This window comes from Podarcis raffonei, chromosome Z, assembly GCF_027172205.1.
Source record: "Podarcis raffonei isolate rPodRaf1 chromosome Z, rPodRaf1.pri, whole genome shotgun sequence".
Taxonomy (NCBI): Eukaryota; Metazoa; Chordata; class Lepidosauria; order Squamata; family Lacertidae; genus Podarcis; species Podarcis raffonei.
The window spans coordinates 21,892,844-21,914,913 of NC_070621.1; the positions used below are offsets into that span (position 1 = coordinate 21,892,844).

General features: G+C 43.4%; 1 protein-coding gene across 3 annotated transcripts in view; it reads left to right on the forward strand.

Annotated features, from left to right (window-relative positions):
* The window catches only part of AMOT (angiomotin), a 68,343-nt gene that overhangs the window by 37,146 nt on the left and 9,127 nt on the right, over window positions 1-22,070 (forward strand). For all 3 annotated transcript variants that reach the window (XM_053374441.1, XM_053374440.1, XM_053374439.1), the window contains 4 exons: window positions 10,003-10,501; window positions 12,733-12,877; window positions 14,473-14,559; window positions 17,072-17,217. In XM_053374441.1, coding sequence (XP_053230416.1) covers window positions 10,003-10,501; window positions 12,733-12,877; window positions 14,473-14,559; window positions 17,072-17,217 — 877 coding nt within the window. The remainder of the gene's footprint in view (window positions 1-10,002; window positions 10,502-12,732; window positions 12,878-14,472; window positions 14,560-17,071; window positions 17,218-22,070) is intronic.

A 22,070-nucleotide genomic window follows, 5' to 3' on the forward strand; every position in this document is an offset into this window, starting at 1 on the left:
CAGAGGGGGTTCGACTGGATAATCCTTTGGGGGCCTTCCAACTCTTCAATTCTGTGACTCTATGAAATGAGAAATATGATTGCTGCCCAGCTTGGACCAGAATTTATTTATTTGTCCCAGTCAGCAAATTGTGTCCAATATTCTAGCCAGTGGGAATATTAAAAGAGTTTACCTGAGCACATGCAGAGTGCCTTTTCCTCCCATTGAGCAAGGGAGCCACCAGCTGCTACTGCTGCTGCTGTGCTGACAGTCAGCTTTATTGAACACAGCCAAAGGCATTTCCAGTACAAAAATTATATAGTTTCTAAAGCAATGCATGAATTAAAGGAGATGCATGTTGCAGAAAGTCACAGGACAACCATTAGTAGCCATGTGTGCCATCCAGCAAGGGTAACAAAACATTGTGTTAAGATTTATAATACATAATAATTCTTGACAGTGCAAGTTTAGCTACCGAATGTGTAATGTGTTTATCAGCTAGACATTCTGAATATAGCTGAAGAATAGGGGATAAATATCTCTCTTTGGGCTCCAAATGGAAAGGGCAGAACAGCAAATTTTATTTCTTACGCAAATTTTATTCCTAAAGACTATATATAATCTTTATTCTCAATAATGAGAATAATATTATTATACATAGGTGCATAATACTTTTATTTTTATAAATCTTTATTATTTGTAAAAGGAATATTTGTATAAGTTAATACTTTATTATTTCTTTGGACCTGTACTATAGCTTTGTACTTTTGTCCTTCCATGCTGCGGCACTTAATGGCTTAAATTTTTGATTCTTTGTTATGTCTGCACTTCGTTGCAATTATCAAATCAATAAAAGAAAAGCAGATATGCATGGAGATATGCATAATATTTTAGATCTGATTACAACTGAATATCCATATCCATTCTGCAACTGAGATTCCAAGGTGTCTCCTGTCCAAATATGCTGAGGGCATCTGCCGAAACCTAGGTTTTGTAAAAGCTCCGAGGAGCTGTGAATAGAAATAACGGCGCCTTGAATGATTGATCTTGATTTTAGGTGTACCAGATGGGGGGGGGGGAAGCATCAACCACAGATGCTTTGTCTTGATCAACATCATGATCCAAAATCCAGTTCCTGAGAACATGGGGACTAAGATATTTCCGCATGGGGAGATTACAAATCCTTTGTCTATCTTTTATTTAGGGCTGCCATTTATCGGGGGGGGGGGAATTTTGGATTCTGAGGTTTTCCGTAAAAGAAAAAAGCTCAACAACTTTTAAATTATTATTTTCATTAATTATTTTATTTTATTTATTGCCTACCCATCATCCTAAGGTCCTGGGGGGGGGGGTTGCAATAGGAGTACTATTTAATAGATCTCTTACATGGAAGAACACAAAAATTATAACAGTGAAATAGCGTTTCAAATGCTCCAACCAGCAAAGCTTAGCGTTCCAGGATGTTTAGTCTATGACAATATCTGATGTACGCTAAACAGATTCTAGCTGCAATCAATGAAGGACCAAGCTCAAGGCTCCCCGTGTCTGCTTCATAAACTTATTCTGCAGAATTTCCAGCTCAGATTTGGCTCCTATTCCCCAAGCTTATGCCCCATGTAACATTTGTGCTATGATTTTAGCCACAAAGATCTCAAGAGCAGTATTGATTACTTAGCCGCCTTTCGTATGGACCTGGCATGCAGTAATTTAATTGCACCCATAAGAGTTTCTCATCATGTGGATATGTTCAAGGGCATGCCCATCTAATGACCACCTGAACTTAGGTGCCTTCTTCCTATGTCTAATGGCCTTAGTTTTCCTATTGTTTACTGCCAGCTGATCTTCTTTTACAGAATTGCCCAAATTTGGTTAATGTTCCTTTAAAGCCTGTTCTGTTCGAGGAGAGCAAGACCAGGTCATCAGCCCAAAGCATTTCAGACAAATTACGATTTCCAATTGAAGGGGGAAAGTAGGAAGGGGAAAGCCGTACAGTCATACCTCGGGTTGAATGTGCTTCAGGATGAGCGTGTTCGAGTTGCACTCCGCGGCAACCCGGAAGGAACGGAGTGTGTTACTTGCGGGTTTCGCCGCTTGCGCATGCGCAGACGCTCAAAATGACGTCATGCGCAGAAGCACCGAAATGTGACCCGCGCAGATGCGCGGACACGGGTTACGTTTGCTTCTAAATGCGAACGGGGCTCCGGAATGGATCCCGTTCTCATCTAGAGGTACCACTGTACCTGGATTTAAATAGTTAATAGTTACTAGAAATTACGCCAAAATATAGCCTTGTTTCATTCCTTGCTTGATAAGAAATGCTCGTGATAAGGCAAATAATTCTCTTGATGTTGTAACTGAATAACCAGAGTATTATTTTATCAATGTTTATGCTATAATCACTCTCTGTTAAATTACAGGCTGATGAACATGAACAGTGGCTATAAAAATGAACTTGTTTGGATTGTTTGTGTGTTCACAAATTTGCTGATAAGTCTGGTCTACAGTACTCCTGCCCTGCATGAAACCTGCTTGTTTTTCACAGATTGTTTCCTATCCCATTCTTGTAACTTATTTAGTTAACTTATATAGTTTAGAGACTACATCTTATATAGTTTAGAGACTACATCTAAAAGACTGGTAGGTCTGTAGCTCCAAGGCTCTGAGCAATCACTTTTCTTAAGGATTGGCATGGCACAACTATATGGGAACGCCATCTTGAAGGAAAGTGACCAGTTGTGTTGCTAAGTTCGCCAGAATTGGAGACCACCAACTAACAGCTAAAGTCATGTCTTCCGCTCTGCTCTGAAAGTCAGACCTATGAATAATTGCCTAAACCAGATGCCTAACTCTGTGTGAGATCAGGCAGTGAGCCTTCCCGATGCACAGGGTCATCAGAGCTTGAGGCATTCAAACCCACGAAGATGAAAAACATCCTCTCCCCTGGTATGTAGTTGAGCAGCTTTGTAGAAGTCTAGGTCTACTTGCCAAGAAGGTGGCGTCCAGCCCTGAGGAGGAAAAAAACGCTATTTTGCATGGTGTCTTTCAAAAGTGGTGAGCACTTTGCTCTTAGGTTCTTTTTTTGCATAAAAACATAAATTGGGTTTGTGCTAAGTCAGGGTAGTGCTAAGTCAGTAGTTCTGTTGGCGCAAAGATTTCTCCTTGCACAGCGGAACTTTCCCACTTCTTCTCTCCCCCCCCCCACCTCCTAAATCTATTCTGGGGTTCCGCCAGTCCTCTGGAGCCAGTGTGGCGTAATGGTTAGGGTGTGGGACTGTGACCTGAGAGAGCAGGGTTCAAATCCCCACTCAGCCATGAAGCTCACTGGGTGACTTTGGGCCAGTCAGCATCTCTTGGCCTAACCTACCTCACAGGGTTGTTGTGAGGATGAAATGAGGAGGAGAAGAACCATGTATGCCACCTTGAGCTCCTTGGAAGGTAAAGGAAGTTTATAAATGTAATAAAGAAATAAATAAAATAAAGATGCAGGGCAGGGAACATGAGACATAGAGAGGGAGATGCCTTGTTGTGCTAACAGTAGTCCTTGAGCTGATTGGACACTTTAGTTCAGTGGTTCCCCAAGTGGGCAATAGCACATACCCACACCCCAGGGAGTGCTAACAGGCAGGGAGGCGCTGGAGGTTTCAGTGACTGTCAGACTTCGAAAAACTGGTATCACCAGATCAAGTTCATCAGTTTTGTTAAATTAATTAAACTGAATAGTTTCAATTGCATTTTGAATAAATGTGCGATTAATCATTGCTGTTCTGAATTTTCATTGTCTTGTTACCTTCCTTAGTGGAATGTGCAAACCGCTATTCTGAATCATGCTTTTTATAGGGCAGGGGGCATTGGGGCTGAGTTTACGGAACCAACCTTCAAAAACAGTTCAGGAAGCCTTTGGTTTCTTTCATGCAGGAAAACCAATCTCTGCGTTTTCCTAAATACTCTGCTTTTTGGTTCTTGTTTAGGACCCTTAAATCAGGCCAACCTGTGACTCTGAGTGCTGGCTGGAGCTGATGGAGGTTGGAAGGCAACAACTTCAGGAGGGCCACAGGCTCCCCACCCTTCCTTTGATTATTCAAAGACCTGAACCTCTCATGTATTATTTAATCTTTACCCATCTCATCCCAATACAGTATTTTTCTGCCCTAACCACTGGAAGACAGGGTGATTAATACACCCTGCACTTCACTTGCAAATAGCATCCCTACGGAATAGCATCCCTGTAATCGCCAACTGCCTGCACTTTCTATAAACAATCAAAAGATATCGTTGATCCGAAAGGTTTTCTGTTAGGGTTTTAGTCTTGTTCTAAATGCACTTGCTGTTTTTAACTTGTTTAAATCACTTTGAGTTGGTGGTTTAGAAACTGACAGATTGCTCATGATTATGATAATAAAATTATCATAACCACTACTATTAATGTTAATAATGTCCTTTCCTAGAGGCTCATTTTCTATGGGAACTTCAACCAACAGACAGCCTTTGGGTGTTAAAGTGTATTAGAGTTATTTCTTGTCTTTGGGCAATTTTTTTCTGCATTGGGGTAGCACAGTCTCCTCCACTCCCCATGGTCAGATTCACCATATTTTTATTTAAATCATAGCAATCAATTCTAAATCTGTCTCTATGCTTATAAATCAGCACACTGATTTAATGCAAAATCTGTATCTTCTGGTGATGCATTTCTTCCTTTTGGGCTGTGAATCCCGTTCTGCATATTTGAATTTAAATATTCACATGACTTCATTTCCCTCTTTTTAGGAGAACTTTAGAATGCTTTTTTTTTGCCAGAAGCAGCTAAAATTTCACCTCTATAATATGTACAAGGATTCCCTCCTCCCTTCTTTTTAACCTGAATAACCCCCATTGTGAAGACAGTTATAACAGAAGAACAGTAAGAAGACTTAAACACATAGTTCCTAACTTGTAATTTGTGGAGGGAGGCAATAGCAGCAGCAATGGGGGTGTGGAAGTGAGACAGGTGGCAATTAATTAATTCAGGTAATATTATGCAATGGAAGCAGGGCAGCAGCGGACTAAGAACACCTAAAACTTAGAAATAAATTCCTTGCCCTCCAACCAAGAGCTCAGAGCAGCTGAGAGCACTTGTAGGCTGCATACTTTTTGCCATTCAGTTCATTTTCATTGTTAATTATTACTGTACTAGAGGTTATTTACAACCAAAATATTAAAAAAAAAATCCACCCCATATTTCCACCCTATAACTACAGTACAGTTGTATTTTATGCTGTGGTTTGGTTCCAGGGGTTCAATATGTGCACAAAAATGTGTACAGTTGTACCTTGGTTTTCAAACAGCTTAGTTCTCAAACATTTTGGCTCCCAAACGCCGCAAACCCAGACGTGACTGTTCCAGTTTGCGAACTATTTTTGGAAGCCGAATGTCCGACGCTGCTTCCGATTGGCTGCAGGAGCTTCCTGTAGCTAATCGGAAGCTGAGCTTTGGTTTTGGAAGTCGAAAGGGCTTCCGGAACAGATTCTGTTCAACTTCCAAGGTATGACTGTATACTCAACTTTCCTCCATACGAGCATCTCAACTTTCCAGAGTGACTGTGCTGAGAGGGCCCTGCTAATGTGAAATCTCCTGGGATCTCAAGACAGTCCTGTGAGATCTCGTGAGTGCATCCCAGAACCAACGTGACAAAGAGGGCCTTGTCCCCCCAAACAAGGCTGAGAGCTGAAAGGATATTTTTGCTCCAGGAAAACCTAGTGCAAAAGGAGCTTTGAAGCTCTCCACCTTTATCTTGCAGAATTTCAACCCGTCAGTCTTCAGCTGCGTATGATTGAAGTCACATTAGTTCAATGCCCATAAGATGTACACAAAGCATAGCTAAAAGCAAACAGAATCCAAAATGAACCAGTAATTCATTTTGCATAGGGTACTTTGAAATAATACTGTGCTCACAAAATATCAGCAAGTGTTAACGTTACTGTCCCCCAAAGCAACTCCTTAGCATTAATAATAATATTATTATTATTAATAATAATAAGTATCTGACTTCAGACTAAGAAGACAAAGCTTGCAAAATATGTAGGACAGGGTTCAACTGTTCAAGACTGCAATGAACTGCTAAGCTATTATGTATTTATATTTGGTTCAGGTCAAGCTGATCTTCTCTCGCCGATCTTGCCTAATAAACAGCTGGCTAGTGGTTGTTGTTCCTTCGGCCAATGGACAGGGCAAGACTGTCCTTTCGCCTCCTTTCTGCAGTCCCAGGCCATCTGTCACGGTTATGAATTCAGCAGGGTTGAGTTTGCAGGGTTGAGTTTGTGGTTCCTGACAAATTTAAGGGGAAACACGGACCCTTTTCTCTTTTCTGAAACCACACCCACATCTTCCTCGTTTACTGTTTGGAGGAGATATTGAGCCAGTTGTGATGTGGTAGCTGGAGTGTCGGACTAGGACCTTGGAGACCAGAGTTCAAATCACCAGTTGGCCACGAAGCTTACTGGGTGATCTTGGGCCAGTCACTACTTGTCAGCTGGACCTACCTTGCAGAGTTGCTCTGAGGATAAAATGGGGAGGAGAAAGACTATGCATGTCACCTTGAACTCCTTGCAGGAAAGGTGAGTTATAAATGAGATAATTAGATCAATAATGAATACCATAAACTGTGTCTCGTTCTCCCTCCCTTTTTTGGAGTCGGAGGAGCAGCTTCCAGAGACCGGACTAGGCACTATATGGTTTTGTGGAATCCTTTATGTTTTTCTGACTAGAACCCTGTGGTCCACTAACTGGAACCAGGTCCCATATAGTGGCTTTTGCCTAATGTGCTTTTATGTGATGCGTGTGTTTTGTGTGTGTGCAGGTGCACACATAGATTTAAGGACCAGGGTTCCTCTAGGCATTTGCTTAGCCCACGAATCATGACTAGGTCACAGAATCCACTACTCCTGCTTAGTCTTTAGATGGTTTGGGCAGGATTTTTGTCAATTGGTCAGTCATTAATGGGTGAGGGTGTGGGGTTTGTTTAGCCTGGAGGAGAGAAGACTGATGTTCTAAGACATGATAGCCATATTCAATTATCTGAACGGCCGTCACATAGGAGATGGAGCCAGCTTGTTTTCTACTGCTACAGGGGGTAGGACACAAACCAGTGGCTTCAAGTTACAAGAAAGGAGATTCCAGCTAAACATCAGGAAGAACTTTCTGACAGTCAGAGCTATTTGATAGTGGGGTGGACTTACCTTGGAAAGTAGTGGGCTCCTCTTCTTTGAAGGCTTTCAAGCAGAGGTTGGATGGCCGTCTTGTTAGAGATTCTTTAGCTAGATTCTTGCATTGCAGAGGGTACGACTGGATGACCTTGTGGTCTCTTCTGACTTTTCATGATTCTGTGATTTATTATCCTGTCACAGACCCAGAGCATACAAAGAATAGAAACGTTGAAGATTAATTAAAACATTTCCTTGTTTAAAATTCAGTATGATGCAAAAGATAAGATATGCACATATTTAAAATACTATATGATATGGAAAATAAAAACATGAGGTACAATTTGCAATTAACGTGAAAGTTTCATCTTTGGAGACCTTTCAGCTGAGAAGCAAAACTTGGTCATTAACGTTGTTATTCTTTTTATCCGCCAAGAAATATTCCATTCCTGGGTCTTGCCAGAGTGTTTCTTCATAAGGGACAAAAGCTTTTTGTTGTTTGGAGATCTGCTGGTAGATCCCAATCTACCTTCTGTCCTGTCCTGCCATATATAGTGGCCATCTGCATGTGTTCTATTCGCATCTTGGGGTGTTAGGGATAATCCTGGTTAAAGGTACCTCCGTTGTTAATCCTCTTCTTGTTCTTAAGGGAAATTCAAATATCTCTTTTCGTAATGTTTATTTCCCAATAAACTGAGTCCCTTCCTCCAACTCCTTAGAATCTGCATCTCGGAGTGGCAGATGTCTGTCATATCTCTCTGGCATGCATAGGTGTATGTAAATGGACATGCATGATCTCAGAATTTCAGATTGCTATTTGCTGTGGACTAGCATACCCAGCCCCCCGCCCCCGCCTGGACAACTGTCTGTCCATATAAGTAAATTTATTAGACAGACAGGCAGTCTTTGAGTAGCATCTCTTCTAGACATAGTATCTCTGTTATGAGATTCAAACCCTCTTGCATGTGATTTTTTAAAGATTTTTTCAAAGAGCAAACTTACCAGCACACATTGCTTCAAATGCCACGGTAGGACAGACTGTTCTAAGATAAAATGGAAACCCATTTAGAATCATAGAGTTGTAAGGGACCCTGAAGGGCCATCTAGTCCAACCCCCTGCAATGCAGGAATATGCAGCTGTCCCATGCAGGGATCAAACCTGCAACCTTGCTGTTATTAGCACCACACTCTTGTCAGCTCTAACCAACTGAGCTATCCTGTCTTGCGAGGTCTCTGTTTCCGATGCTGTTTAAAATCTCCAAGGGCTCGCAAGGCCTCAGACGTGAATTCTGGTGCTTCATGAGGCACCGGAAGTTGTGTTGGGGGTCCAGCAATGTGGGTTCTGAGCACCCACAACAAAATTTTTGTGGGTGCTCAGGCCCCTGGGGCCCCCTATAGTTGGCACCCCTGACCTGATCCAGCAGGGCTGTTCTTGTGTTAAGTAGACAATGTGTTAGCAGGTGATTTCTGGTGTTGGTGACAGAGAGCATCTAACATGTGGGCTGGTGTGCGCTGCTCTTGCTAACCAGTTTGTTACCAGGTGAAATTCAAGGTGGTGAGGCTCTGCTTTTAACCTGAGCATTGATTGCTGAAGGTGTGTCTTCTTCCATATGAGACCTTCCCATTCTTTAAGAACTTGATTAAATTATTTTCTTTGTATGCTGGTGGTCATTGTGGAGAGGGCTTCCTTGATGGCGGCCTACAGATTACAGAACCAGTGGCCTAATCATTCATTCATAGCATTTGTACCCTGTTCTTTAGCTGAAAGGGCTTCCAGAACTGCTAACGAAAATGAGTAGTAAGGCAGTCTTTGTCCTTAGGATTACATTCTTAAAGTTAAGGTTCATGTAATGGACAGCTGGTATGGAGAGTTCAGGAAGCCTGATGGAATGATTACTGCTGGGTAACAATTGAGGGAGCACATATGTCTTTTTCGGTACCCTAACGGAACAGCATCCAGCAGATTCCAGGCTGTGTCTCTTCAAAGGAAACTGTAAACAAGCTTTTAATGTTTGCCACATCTTTTGGGAGAGGGAATGCTCACTGTCTCCTTTACATAGTTGCATTGATGTTTTCACTGCATTTTTTTAAAAAAAATTATTCTCCATCTGGAGAACAGCAGGCAAAATATTTTTCACAAATAAATATAAATGCAGAATGCAGCAGGTAAGAAATTTTTGGGAGCTTCAGACAGTAAACCTTAACATGAGAACAAAGGTTTTTGCAGTGGGGCACTTTGATCACTCTTCTTTTTCCCTTTGGCATGCTAGAAGGGATTTTCTTAAGCCAGTCTCAAAATTTTTTATTTGCTTCTGAAATGTTTATGCTTTCAGGCTAATTTGTATTTGATGGAAGATTGATATACAGTAGCTGGGCCAAACAAGCATCTAGTTCTCACTGAGGTTGTCAGTCAGTACCAACTGACTGTACCAATTCAGACTGCACATGGGGGCCCATGTGACTGACAGTTCCTGCATGTCAGGAAAAAAGGACAAAGTCTTACACATTAAAAATGAGTTCTCTGGGTTGAAGACTTTTTACCTGACCTGCTAACTCTTCATACTTAGGAACCATTTTCGGTCGGGTACCATTCCATGGTCAAAACCATCACCTGCAATCTGAAGCGGTACAGTGCAGGTTCTAGGTCAGACTACAATGCCCACCAGCCCCTGCAGGTCAGACTACAACTCCAAGCAACCCCTGCGGGCTGGACTACAACTCCCATCACCCCCTGCATTATATGGCCAGGCTGTAGAGGCCTTGGCCACACACCCATCTCTGTTCATATGACTTTGTCTCTTTGCCAGATCAGCCCAAGTGAGCCACTGGTGTTTATTGGTCTTTGCAGGCAGAACCCGGAGCACCAGCTGCAGCAGAGGCCTCACCACCACCACAGCCCAACATCTTCACTCACCTCCTTGGGCTCCATGACGCTCCTGCAGTCGCTGCCTCCCTCCAGGGTGTCTCCTTCCCAGCCTCCAAACACCCCTGTCCAAGGAGACCCTTTCTCCCAGCAACGGACCCAGCAGCTCTTTCTGCCCAGCCATGTCCACCAGGGAGAGCTTTACCGGCTCTGCCAGCCTGTGGTTGGGCAGCCGCAGCAGCATTTCCAGCAGCAGCAGATGCAGATGCAAATGCAGCAGCAACATCATCAGCATCAGCAAGGGGACTCCTACTCGGCCCTCAGCAGGCCCCAGCCAACCCCTTCCCCATACCAGCAGGTGCCTGTCGACCCTTTCGCCATTGTCTCCAGGGCCCAACAGATGGTGGAGATCCTCTCTGATGAGAACAGAGCTTTGCGCCAGGAGCTGGAAGGGTGCTATGAGAAAGTAGCCAGGCTCCAAAAGGTAAGAACTGGTGGAACCTCCCCATCCCACCCCCATTTAGTATTTCATTCTTAGGAGTGTAAGAAGCGCCCTTCAGACCGCTGCCCTTCCAAGTCCAGCATCCTGTTCTCACAGCGGCCAACCAGATGCCTGTATGGAATCCGCAGGCCGGGCATGAGCACAAGAGCCCTCTCCTGTCCTGCAGTTTCCATCAACAGCATTGTTGCCTCTGACGCGGAGGCCAAGTGCAGCCTCCATCATGGCTAGTAGCCGTTGATAGCTTTATCCTCCATTAATTTGCCCACTCCTCTTTCTAAGCCATCCAAGTTGTTGGCCCTCACTGCCTCCTGTGGGAGGGAGTTCCACAGTTTAACTGTGCGCTGAGTAAAGAAGTACTTTCTTTTATCTGTCCAACATTCTTCCAACTTTCAGCTTCATCAGATACCAGCAAGTTCTAGTTTTATGAGACAGGGAGGAAAACGATTCTCTATCCACTTTCTCCAGGCCATGCATAATTTTATGAACTCCTATTGTTTGGCCTCTTATTCGCCTTTGCTCTGAACTGAGAAGTCCCAAACGTTGCCACCTTTCCTCATAGGGGAGTGATGGCATTCCCTTCATCACTTTGATTGCCCTTTTCTGAAGCCGGAGGACACCACAGTTGTTGTGTGTAAGCATCTACTGGGAGCACCTTTTTATGTCTTGGTTTAGCCTGCATGTATACTGTTGGACCACATTTGCTTTTGCGTACATCTGCTGCTGTCTTGCTTATGGCTTCAGAAGACCCTTGCACAGTGGCTGAGACCTGCTTTGTACAGAGAGAGTCCTAGCTTCAGTCCCCAGCAGCATCTCTAGAGAGGGCTGGGCAAGTCTGGCCTGAATCCTTGGAGAACATCTTCCAGTCAATGTGCATAACACTTGAGCCATGTTGACCAAGAAGGCAGCTTCCTGTGCACATGTCCTAGAAATTGTGGCTTTTGTGAGGGTGTTGAAACATCTCTCGTTGACCCACAAAACTTTGCGTTTTTTGGAAAGGTGGAGGAGACTCATTTCATAGAATCATAGAATTGTAGAGTTGGAAGGGACCCTGGGGTCATCTAGTCCAAGCCCTTGCAATGCAGAATCTCAGCTAAAGCCTCCATGACAGATGCCCATCCAACCTCTGCTTAGAAATCTCCAAGGAAGGAGAGTCCGCTACATTCTGAGGGAGTCTGTTTCACTATTGAGCAGCTCCTACCACTAGAAAGTTCTTCCTGATGTTTAGTCAGAATCTTGAAGCCATTGGTTCAGGTCCTACGCTCTGGAGCAGGAGAAAACAAGCTTGCTCCATCTTCCATGGGACACCCTTTTAGATGGCTTGTGGGCATCCAGTGAAGCTGAATGTTGGCAGATTCAGGGCAGACAAAAGAAAAGACTTCTACACAGCATAGAGTTAAACTATGGAACTTGCTCCCACAGGAGGCAGTGATGGACACCAACTTGGATGGCTTTAACAGAGATTTAGACAAATGGATGGAGGAGAGGGCAATTGATGGCTTCTAGCCAGGGTGTCATGCTCTGCCCTCCACATTTGGAGGCAGTAATGCTTCTGAATACCAGTTGCTGGAAACCACAGAAGGGGAGAGGGCTCTTGCTTGTGGGCTTCCTTTTGAGGCATCTGGTTGACCACTGTGAGAACAGGATGCTGACTAGATGGGCCACTGGTCTGATCCATTGGTCAACCTAACTCGGTATTGTCCACACTGACTGACAGCAACTCTCCAGGATTTCAGACACGGGGTCTCTACCAGTCCTACCTGGAGATGCTGGGGCTTGAACCTGGGACCTTTTGCATGCAAAGCAGATGCTCTGATCATTGAGCTATGGCCCTCCTTCTCCCATCCAATTTTCTCAGGACCAGACCTGCTTGCTTCAGTAAGAACAGTATCGTGTGCCTTTGGTTCACTGAGTGAAAGGTGTTCTGTTTGCAACATGGTTGTGATCTGCGTTCTTTTGCATGAGGTCTAGTCATTCATTCCCCCACTACCACCACAAAGCTTATATATGTTCATGCTAAATACTGTTATATAGTGGATAGGTAGGTAGGTACATGATGATAGATAGATGATAGATAGATAGATAGATAGATAGATAGATAGATAGATAGATAGATGATAGATAGATAGATAGATGATAGATAGATGATAGATAGATAGATAGATAGATGATGGATAGAAAATGCATGCATAGTTTTCTTTTCTTGTTTGCTCCAGCTGGAAACAGAAATTCAGCAAGTTTCAGAAGCCTACAATAACCTGGAAAAGTCTTCCACAAAGCGGGAGACTCTGGAGAAGACCATGAGGAACAAGCTGGAAGGAGAGATACGAAGGCTGCATGACTTCAATAGAGACCTCAGAGGTAAATTTCTGTTTGTACATGAGTTTAAAGCAGGCTTCCCTGGGCTTGGAGTTGCTGGGCTCCAGCTCCCATCAACCCCTGCCAGCAAAGCCAGTGGTCAAGGATGATAGGAGTTGCAGTCCAGGAACACATTATGCCAATGTTGTTTTCTTCCAGGTACAGGTGTTCCAGTTAGAGCCATGGCTACTGTGCAGGCTAATAAAAATCACCTTTGGCCACTAAGGCTACCAGCATTTCTCTAAACAGATGGTTCCAGAAGTGCAGACACAGGCATTAAAAATACATTTAAAATACTCTACGTGTTAGCACTGATAACTGATGACTGACTAATGTATGTAATTAAGAATAGTACTATGATAGAAAGATTTTTGATTCTAATACTACACTATTTATTTCCCTTGTAAATAATTTTTATTGGCTTACAAGTCTTAGCACATCTCCCCTTACAACAGCTCTGTGTAGTAACTTGGACTGGGAAAACATTGGTATCCTGCTTGCCTGCGAAACTTGCTGTATGGCAACTCTGAGGTCTCTGAGAACTCACCCATTCATTCATTTTATATCCCACCTTCTTTCCCCCACAAGGAGCTCAAGGTGCTATACATAGTTCTTCCCTGGCTCATTTAATCCACACGACAACCCTGTAAGGTTGGTTAGATTGAGAGGCAATGACTAGCCCAAAGTCACCCAGTGAGCTTCATGGTTGAGCGGGGATTTGAACGCTGGTCTCCTAGGTCCTAGTCCGACACTCTAACCCCTACTCCACACAGGCACTCTGTTCTGCTGAGAGCGTGTGATGAACTCCAGGTTGTCTGATAGGCTTCACAGCTCAAGGGAGATTTCTACCCAAGTGCCGCATTCTCTGTCTTATGACTCTGTTGTAGCGGCACAGATGTTGAATTGTGCCATTGTGGCAGTTTGCCATACCTAAAAGCTCTCTAGCCTATTTTGAGAAATTCTATGCTTAAAACTTTTATTTATTTATAGCTTTTTCTAACTACACCCTTCAGCCTGGAAAGAAGTCTTGGAGGGTGTTTTCAGATCAGTTTTTTAAAGAAAGAAAGAAAGAAAGAAAGAAAGAAAGAAAGAAAGACTGTCACTGTCCTCAGGCACACCATCTAAAAGACACAGCAGAAAAGGCAAATGAGTGGGAAAGGAGGAGAAAATAAGCAAACTCAGATACCAGAAGAGATCTTCTAATGAGCAGCTGAGATATAAACAGTTCAAGGGGGAGGAAGGGCTAATAACAGCTGGTTTCTCAGGTGCTCCAGTAAAGTGACCCTGCACCTCTCCTTCTCTCCCACTGCCCCCTCACCACCCCTGATTGCCTAACAGAGTCTTCTTGAAATGCTGTTGCACTTATTTCTTCAGCCATGAGAACTAGCCTCCATTGTGGCCAGTAGCCATTGATAGCTTTACCATCCGTTAATTTATCCAGTCATCTTTTATTGCTATCCACTTCACTGCAACTTGGTATCAGCTCCAGCCGGAGCACCAGATTGATTGAGGAAGCTTGGTGTTAGAAAAACGTACAGTATGCTAACTGCAATTAGCTGTGCGGATTCTGTAAAATGTATTTATCTTCTCTTCTGCAGAGCGTATGGAAACAGCCAACAAGCAGCTTGCGGAGAAGGAAGGCTCTGAGGATAACAAGAAAACCATCTGCCAGCTCTTTGCACAAAGTGAGTCTGAATTTCTCCTTTAATATGGTTGAGGCCTGTTGCAAAGTTGGGCTTGAGGTGACAGCTGTTCAGAAATCACTCAGGCAAGCAGTGGGTGGGCTTGGGAATGGCTCAGCATAGCATAAGATGGTAAGAGGTGTCTTAAAAAAAAATTAGGCACAATCAGTGCTGCTCATAGTGATGAACAGTTTCACTTTCCCACCCTTTACTCACTACAGTTCTTGACTTCCACACGTTTACACTTCCCCTGAACATTTATTTGTCTACCCCTTGGTTCTCCCCCACATTACCGCTACCTTTCCTAAATTGTACTGGATGTATTTCTATAGTGCAGAACAAAGTGAGAGATTATAGAATTCTCCCAGCTCTTCCTGGAGATGCCAGCAGGGATTTCTTTTCTGGCTCATTGAACTGATGCAAAGGGAACAATTTACTAAGCCTTCCCTACATGAGCGAACCTATTTTTTTTTTTTTTGCTGCAAAGAAGCATTAAAATTGAGCTACAAACCACAGACAAGCACACACAACCTGCTTTCTCCCGAGGTAGAACACTGGCCCATCTAGCTCAGTATTGTCAACACTGGCTGATAGTGGCCCTCCAGGCTTCCAGACGTGGAGCATGCCCAGACCTTGCAGGAGATGCTGGGGACTGAACCACGCTCAGAGCAGATGCTGTACCACTGAGCTATAGTGTTAACTCCACTTGTCTTCCTCTAGGCACTTCTGAAGTGCAGGGTCCTTGAGACTGAATATAAATCCACCGTGTAGCCACTTGGGTGAAACTAGGCCAATCCAGACAAGAGAGCAGGATGGATGGTGGTGCTGGTGTTTCCTCTGAGGAAGAACTATACTATGCCACTTCTTTGCTAGTGTGTGTAGAGTTAGCCTTGGGTTACAAACCCTGCCTGGAGGAGCAGATGGATTATAGTAAAAACCAATGTTACAGGTTCTTACGACATTTCCGCTGGGCTGAAATGTCTCAGGACTTAAGCAAGGTAAATGCTGTTTTACTGTCCTCAGAGCTCCACCCAGTAGACAGCACTTAACTGTGTTGCCATTGCATTAAAATTAAAAATGCAATTTAAAAAAATGTTATTTCATGATAGGATTACTAGAATGTGGTCTATGTGGGGCTTGATCCAAAAGCTGCAGTTAGTGCAGAATGCTGTGGCACAATTGGTGATGGGAGTGAGACTCTGTCAGCATATAACATTTATAAACAGAGCCCTACCACTAAAATCTCAATGTGAATACAGTGCAAAATTCTGTGTGTGATTATCTTCTGCTTCCATTCTCTCCGCACCTGCAAGACCGGCACTGCTTAGCCTGTCTGCTGGCTGGATAAAATCTGGTTCTGTTAACAAAATGACTTGGTGTGATTCCTTAGGCATGGGATGATGCCGCAGCTTGGAATGTGCTTTCTCCTGTGTTGTCAGGGCTGGATATTTTATTCAAGAGGTGTGTATTCTGCAGCTGAGTCAGTGTTGGCATCCAACTGGTAGAATGCTGAGAACCACAGCAGCTCCACAAAAAGCAGCACCCTTGGTGAATTCATTCTTCATTTCTGCCGTGCCACCTCATGCCTTAGGCATGCCTGGATTATCCTGTTTGTTTTGTTTTTTAACATAGTAACCCGTAAAATGGGTCTTGTTTGGACACCTCACTGCAGAGGTTCCAGATAGTTCATTCTTCGTAGAACACTTCTTGTTGGATTAAAGCAAGCCGCGAATCCATTCCATTTGGGATTCATCTCGTTTGTGTGTGCTTGCTTCAGCCAAATCAAATGTCCTTAGTTGAAGTCCAATTTACACAATTCCCTTGTGTGGGGGTAGACTCACTTCTCTCCCTCTAATCACCCAACCCAAATCACACTAGGCATATTATGTGGAAGTCATCCAAATCCTTAATCACTAGCACAAAATGTTGTTTTGCACACCAGAATTGACTTTCCTTCACACGAACAAGGAATTGCACAGTTAGGATCTATGTTTGCATGGGTGTTGTCTGTCTCATTTGTAGCAAACTCCACTGTGGAGCTCATGTAGCTAAGGAATGGGGCGAAGGCTGGACTTGACCAAGCAGTCAGATAATCTTCCTGGGAATTAGGTGTGCGAAATCACTCCTGCTAGCCGTATATTATCCTTTTCTGTACACGGTGAGGCACTGAATTCGACATCTGCAAGAGCTATGATTTTTGAGGCTGTTAATATATAAAAGACAGGTGGACAAACATCAGGCTTGCAGAATCGTAATTTGTTTTTTTACTAGAACTTGAGATCCACCAGTGTCACGGCCTGTCACATGGTTGTAGTAGGGATAAAAGTGTCAGGGGGGAACCATGCCAACTGCCTTGCACTCCTTGGTGGAAAGGTAGAATGAAGAAGGGTGATACGCATTTTAAAAGAAACAGAGATTTTAAATGGATTTCCCAGAAGACGACTCAATCTTTCTCCTTGCCCTTCTGCCCATTTTCTTAAAAAGTTTTCCTTCCACTCCCCTTTTATTCGGACAGACAAAGAAACCCAGAGGGAGAAGGAGAAGCTAGAGATTGAGCTGGCTGGAGTTCGCTCTGCTAATGAGGAACAGAGGAGGCACATTGAAATTCGCGACCAGGCTTTGAACAATGCTCAGGCCAAAGTGGTGAAACTGGAAGAAGAGGTAAGGCCCCATTCCCCAGCTCAGAGGAGCTGCTGGAGGTTCTCGTCACATGTTCAGTCTGTTTCTTGTTTCACACTTTTGTGTTTGCATTCTGTCATCTACATTCACTTTTAACGGAAAAGCAAAGAAAGTCATATCAAGTTGCGCAGTAGCATAAATGATTCTTATTAATCCATACAAATTATCCAGATGCCCATCATATAATGTCCTGGAGGCAGCACAAAAGCTTTTTTCATCTATCTCAAGAGAGTCATGAAAGAATATAGTTAAAGCTGTATTTCTCAGTTTAGTCATATCTGCAAAGGTCCCTTGGAGAGTTTAGAAAGTTTGGAAATTGGTCTTAAAAACAAAACACTTTGAAAAGGAAAACTTCCACTGCTTTCATCTCAAATAAGTGAGATCCCAACCAGCATTTGTGCTTAAAGCTCTTGTGAAGGGCCAGGTTGGTGCTTTTCATTCCTCTTGCAAATTAATGTGGATGCTTTTCCATGAATGAGCATCAGTTAAACTTATAGGATCTGCACTGCTAAAAGGCAGTAAGAATGGAATGTCCTTAAGGAGCCAGCTTGACTGCCGGACCCCCTTTCTTCAAACACTCACTGAGCATTATTAAGGAAACTAAAATCCCTAAAAGACTTGCCCTTTTCTTTTTTTACTGTAATTTTCCAAAACACCATTGTGTGAAGGGTGTTTGAGTTCTGAAAAGGAGAACTAGGCCTATGATTTTAGCACCGACTGGTTATCAAGCTGTTATAGGTGGTTTGGCCAGATCCTTTGTGTGCTTAGTCCACATTTCTGAGCCCGTAATTGTAAATAATTTCCAATCTAGCCTTACGAAAGAGGAAGGATTTTGCCAAGTGGTGTTCTTGGCACATGTAGATAATTGGTGTGTGTGTGTGTGTGTTGTGCACGCTGCTTCTTCGCTTTTCTTGCTCCCTTGACTCTCCTCTGCTTGCTTAACCTTTTCCAGACTCCTTTTTAAGAGGATGATTGGGCATAGTATTGTGAAGGCTGTTTTTATGCAAGTCCAGTTGGGCCTCTGAGCTTGCTTTTGGAAATAAAGTAGGGTGGGGTGGCTTCATTCCTGATGCCCAGATAACAAAATTGGACGGTGGCATGCTTATTCTTCAGTGCGTCTGAGACAGCGGGATTTCAGTCTTTGTGCAGCTGGGTATGTGAGGAATAAAATGGGGAACTGTGCTCTCCTCCTTTCTCTGTTTTTTTCTTTCCATGCTTCCAAAAGTAGCAATGGGGGGCGGGGGGCTTGTAGATGGGGTGGGCTACATGAGTTCATTGTGCAGGTGGGGGAACTGGGCTGGCCAGGGACTGGTGGCTGTTGTGGTCCAGGGTATCTTGGGGTCACCAGGGTGACCAAGGCTGTAAAAGAAAAGAAAGAAACCCTCATGCAATGGAATGCTGGTGCTATTGTGTTTTCAGTACAAATGTTGGAGGATGGTTGCAGCTGCTAGATTATCTGATTTCAGAGCAGCTGCATTAAAAACGTAAAAACCTGCTGGATCAGACCCGTGGCCCACCTAGTACAGCATCCTGTTCTCCTAAACAGTTGCCTGCGGGAAACCAGCACGCAGGATTCAGGCACAAGACCACTCCCTACTCCTGCAGTTTCAGCATCTCAGAAGCATTCCAGATACTCAGAAGCATTGCTGCCTCCAGCTGTAGAGGCAGAGCACAGCCATTGTTGCTGGTAGCCCTCTCCTCCTGCATGAATTTGCCCCAATCCCCTTTTAAAGCTGCCTTGGTTGTCTTCCCATCTCCTTTGAAGAGAGGGGTTGTTTTCTGTGTCTGCGCCCTGGAAGCCTTCTCTCACCCAGATTTTAATAGGAGCTGGAGAAGGATTCATCTCTGTTACGAGACAAACATTGCCAAGCGTCTTGGGACTCATTCCCAAACTGGCAGCTCTAGAGTTATGGCTGAATGATTGCTTGGAATTTTTGACCCGCTGGGAAGACATCTTGTGCTTTGGGTCACTATGCAGAATATGCACCAAAAGAATTTTTGAAAATAAGGGAAGGTTCCTTGATCAGCATCAACAGGGATAATATGGCCATGGTTTTCTAATTTGCTTTCTTTCCGCCGAATAACTATTGTGGTGATCAAATCCAAGCTGCTAATAGTATTTGTTTCAAAGTATACTTTTCAAATTTTGGTTTTCTCCGATAGTCTGCAGTTGTTGTAGCCAAGCTTTTCCCTTTGTTATATGGGAAGATATGAATTCCATTTCTTTCATCAAATTCCTTAAAATAAAAAAGAAGATTTTTATTAAAGTTTTTCACAATACAATAAGATAGCCGCTACTATAACTACAAGCAGAACAAGTAGAATATAGATTCCTCTCCCAAAGGCAATTATCATAGAATCATAGAGTTGGAAGAGACCACAAGGGCCATCGAGTCCAACCCCCTGCCAAGCAGGAAACACCATCAGACCACTCCTGACATATGGTTGTCAAGCCTTTGCTTAAAGACTTCCAAAGAAGGAGACTCCACCACACTCCTTGGCAGCAAATTCCACTGTCAAACAGCTCTTACTGTCAGGAAGTTCTTCCTAATGTTTAGGTGGAATCTTCTTTCCTGCAGTTTGGATCCATTGCTCCGTGTCCGCTTCTCTGGAGCAGCAGAAAACAACCTTTCTCCCTCCTCTGTGTGACATCCTTTTATATATTTGAACATGGCTATCATATCACCCCTTAACCTCCTCTTCTCCAGGCTAAACATGCCCAGCTCCCTTAGCCGTTCCTCATAAGGCATCATTTCCAGGCCTTTGACCATTTTGGCCCCTGCCCAACACATCAGTCCCTCCCATCTCTCACCTGGGATCCTTCCTTTCTCCCCCCCCCAGCCACTCACCCTGGGAGGAGGGACAACACTTCCCTGTCTCCCACCCAGGGTCCTCCATGAACCATCCACCACCCACATGAATACTTAATTCCCTGGACCTTAACAAAGGCCCCAAGCATAGGATTCCAAAGAAAAAATAAAAAGAAGAAACAGAGAGAGAAGAGAAGAGAAGAGAAGAGAAGAGAAGAGAAGAGAAGAAAAGAAAAGAAAAGAAAAGAAAAGAAAAGAAAAGAAAAGAAAAGAAAAGAAAAGAAAAGAAAAGAAAAGAAAAGAAAAGAAAAGAAAAGATTAAAGATAGATAAAACGGGCTTCCAATTTTCCATTTGCCAATTACATTTAAAAGAAATAATCAGTCAGTCCATGATAACTTCCATCTTCTCCACTTTCTGTTAAACAGTATTTCTTTTAAGTCAAAGCCTCTCAGAATCATTCTTTTCTTTTCCCCCACCAAAGTCCAAGTCGGGTTCCCAGATTATTATTATTGGTAAATATCAACCAAGTTTTTTCTTTAATATTAACTTTACCTCCATTAATTCCCACCACCAGTTTTCCCCTTTGTTCTTAGAGACAGGAAGTGGCTGTTACAAGTTTTCTGATTGTAAATTTTAATCAGCAGAGAAATCTCTGTAATTTGCATTTTTCTTGTCCCAGAAGTATTTAAGAAAGAGAGGATGCTGGTTTTCTTACCCACAGAGGGTTGTTACGTGGCATTTGGGCACAGTGTCAGCTCCTCAGCTTGCAGTCTCATTCTGTCACCCATCCAAGCCCCCAGGTGCAGGAAGCAGAGAACAGCCTTGATCAAAGCATTTGAGGGTTCTCCTGTTTGATCGCTCTTATCTCCCAAAATGATTTAATAGTCAGACCATCTGTCTTACTATCATCAATCACCACATAGTTATCTTCTGTCAGCGGAACTGATAGAGAAGGTCAGTCCACTATTCCTTCTCTCGAAAGTGCGGGGTGGGAGGGATATCACCAGATCAAATTCCAGTTTCTGTGAAGGCTTTGGGGGTTTTTTGTGGGGTTTTTTGCAGTGTGTGTGTGATTATTTTACTCCCCGCCTCAAGTGCAATATGGTTGATGTGCTCACCCAAGAATATTCATTTTACTCATCTTTTCCACCATTTATTGCATTTCTATCCCAACGTTCCCTCCAAGGAGCTCAAGGTGGCATACACGGTCTCCCCCATTTAATCTACCCCATTTAATCTGCACAACAACCCTGTTTAATCTGTTTAATCTACCCCATTTAATCTGCACAACAACCCTGTGAGGTAGGTTAGGCTGAAAGGCAGTGATTTGCCCCAAGGTCACCCAGTGAGCTTCATAGCTAATTGTGGGGAACTGAACCCTGGATTCCCAGGTCTTAGTGCAACACTCTATGACTAGGACACCATAGATATAACATGTCTGTCTATAGTATGTGTGTGTGTTTCAAGGGTCCATGCATATGCAGTGCCACAGAAATTGCTGGGTTGTTTTTAAACTGTTTTAAAAAAACAAAAACGCTCCATTTTGGTCTGTGAGTAATTTTCCAGAGGTGCTCTTTGAGGGTTATAACTTATTTTAAAATAAGCAAACAGAAAGTGGGAAAGAACTGACCAGATGGGTTTGGCTTGAGTTGCTGTTGAGGCATGGTGGCGCTTCGTGACGTCTGGTTCTCAAAGGTTCTGTGCAACAACTCAGCAATGCTCAAAACCCTCCCATTCAGAATACAGGTTTATTCTCTAATCAAAAGATAAGGAAGTACATACGTACAAGAGAAGGAACATATAAGGGAAATAAGAGTGTATGGAGAATAGCACTTGCAGAGAAAATAACTCAAGATGTAGCATTATTGAAGGGGGAAAAGAAACCGGAAACTTTCTATGCCAGTTGGTGGCTATTCATTACGTATGTATCCAGAATGCGTTGGCTACATCAGTACAGATCTGACTTCCTGATTGCTTTCCCCTTTGTTAAAGTTATGTTTGTGCGTGTCCTTTCTCCTTCAGG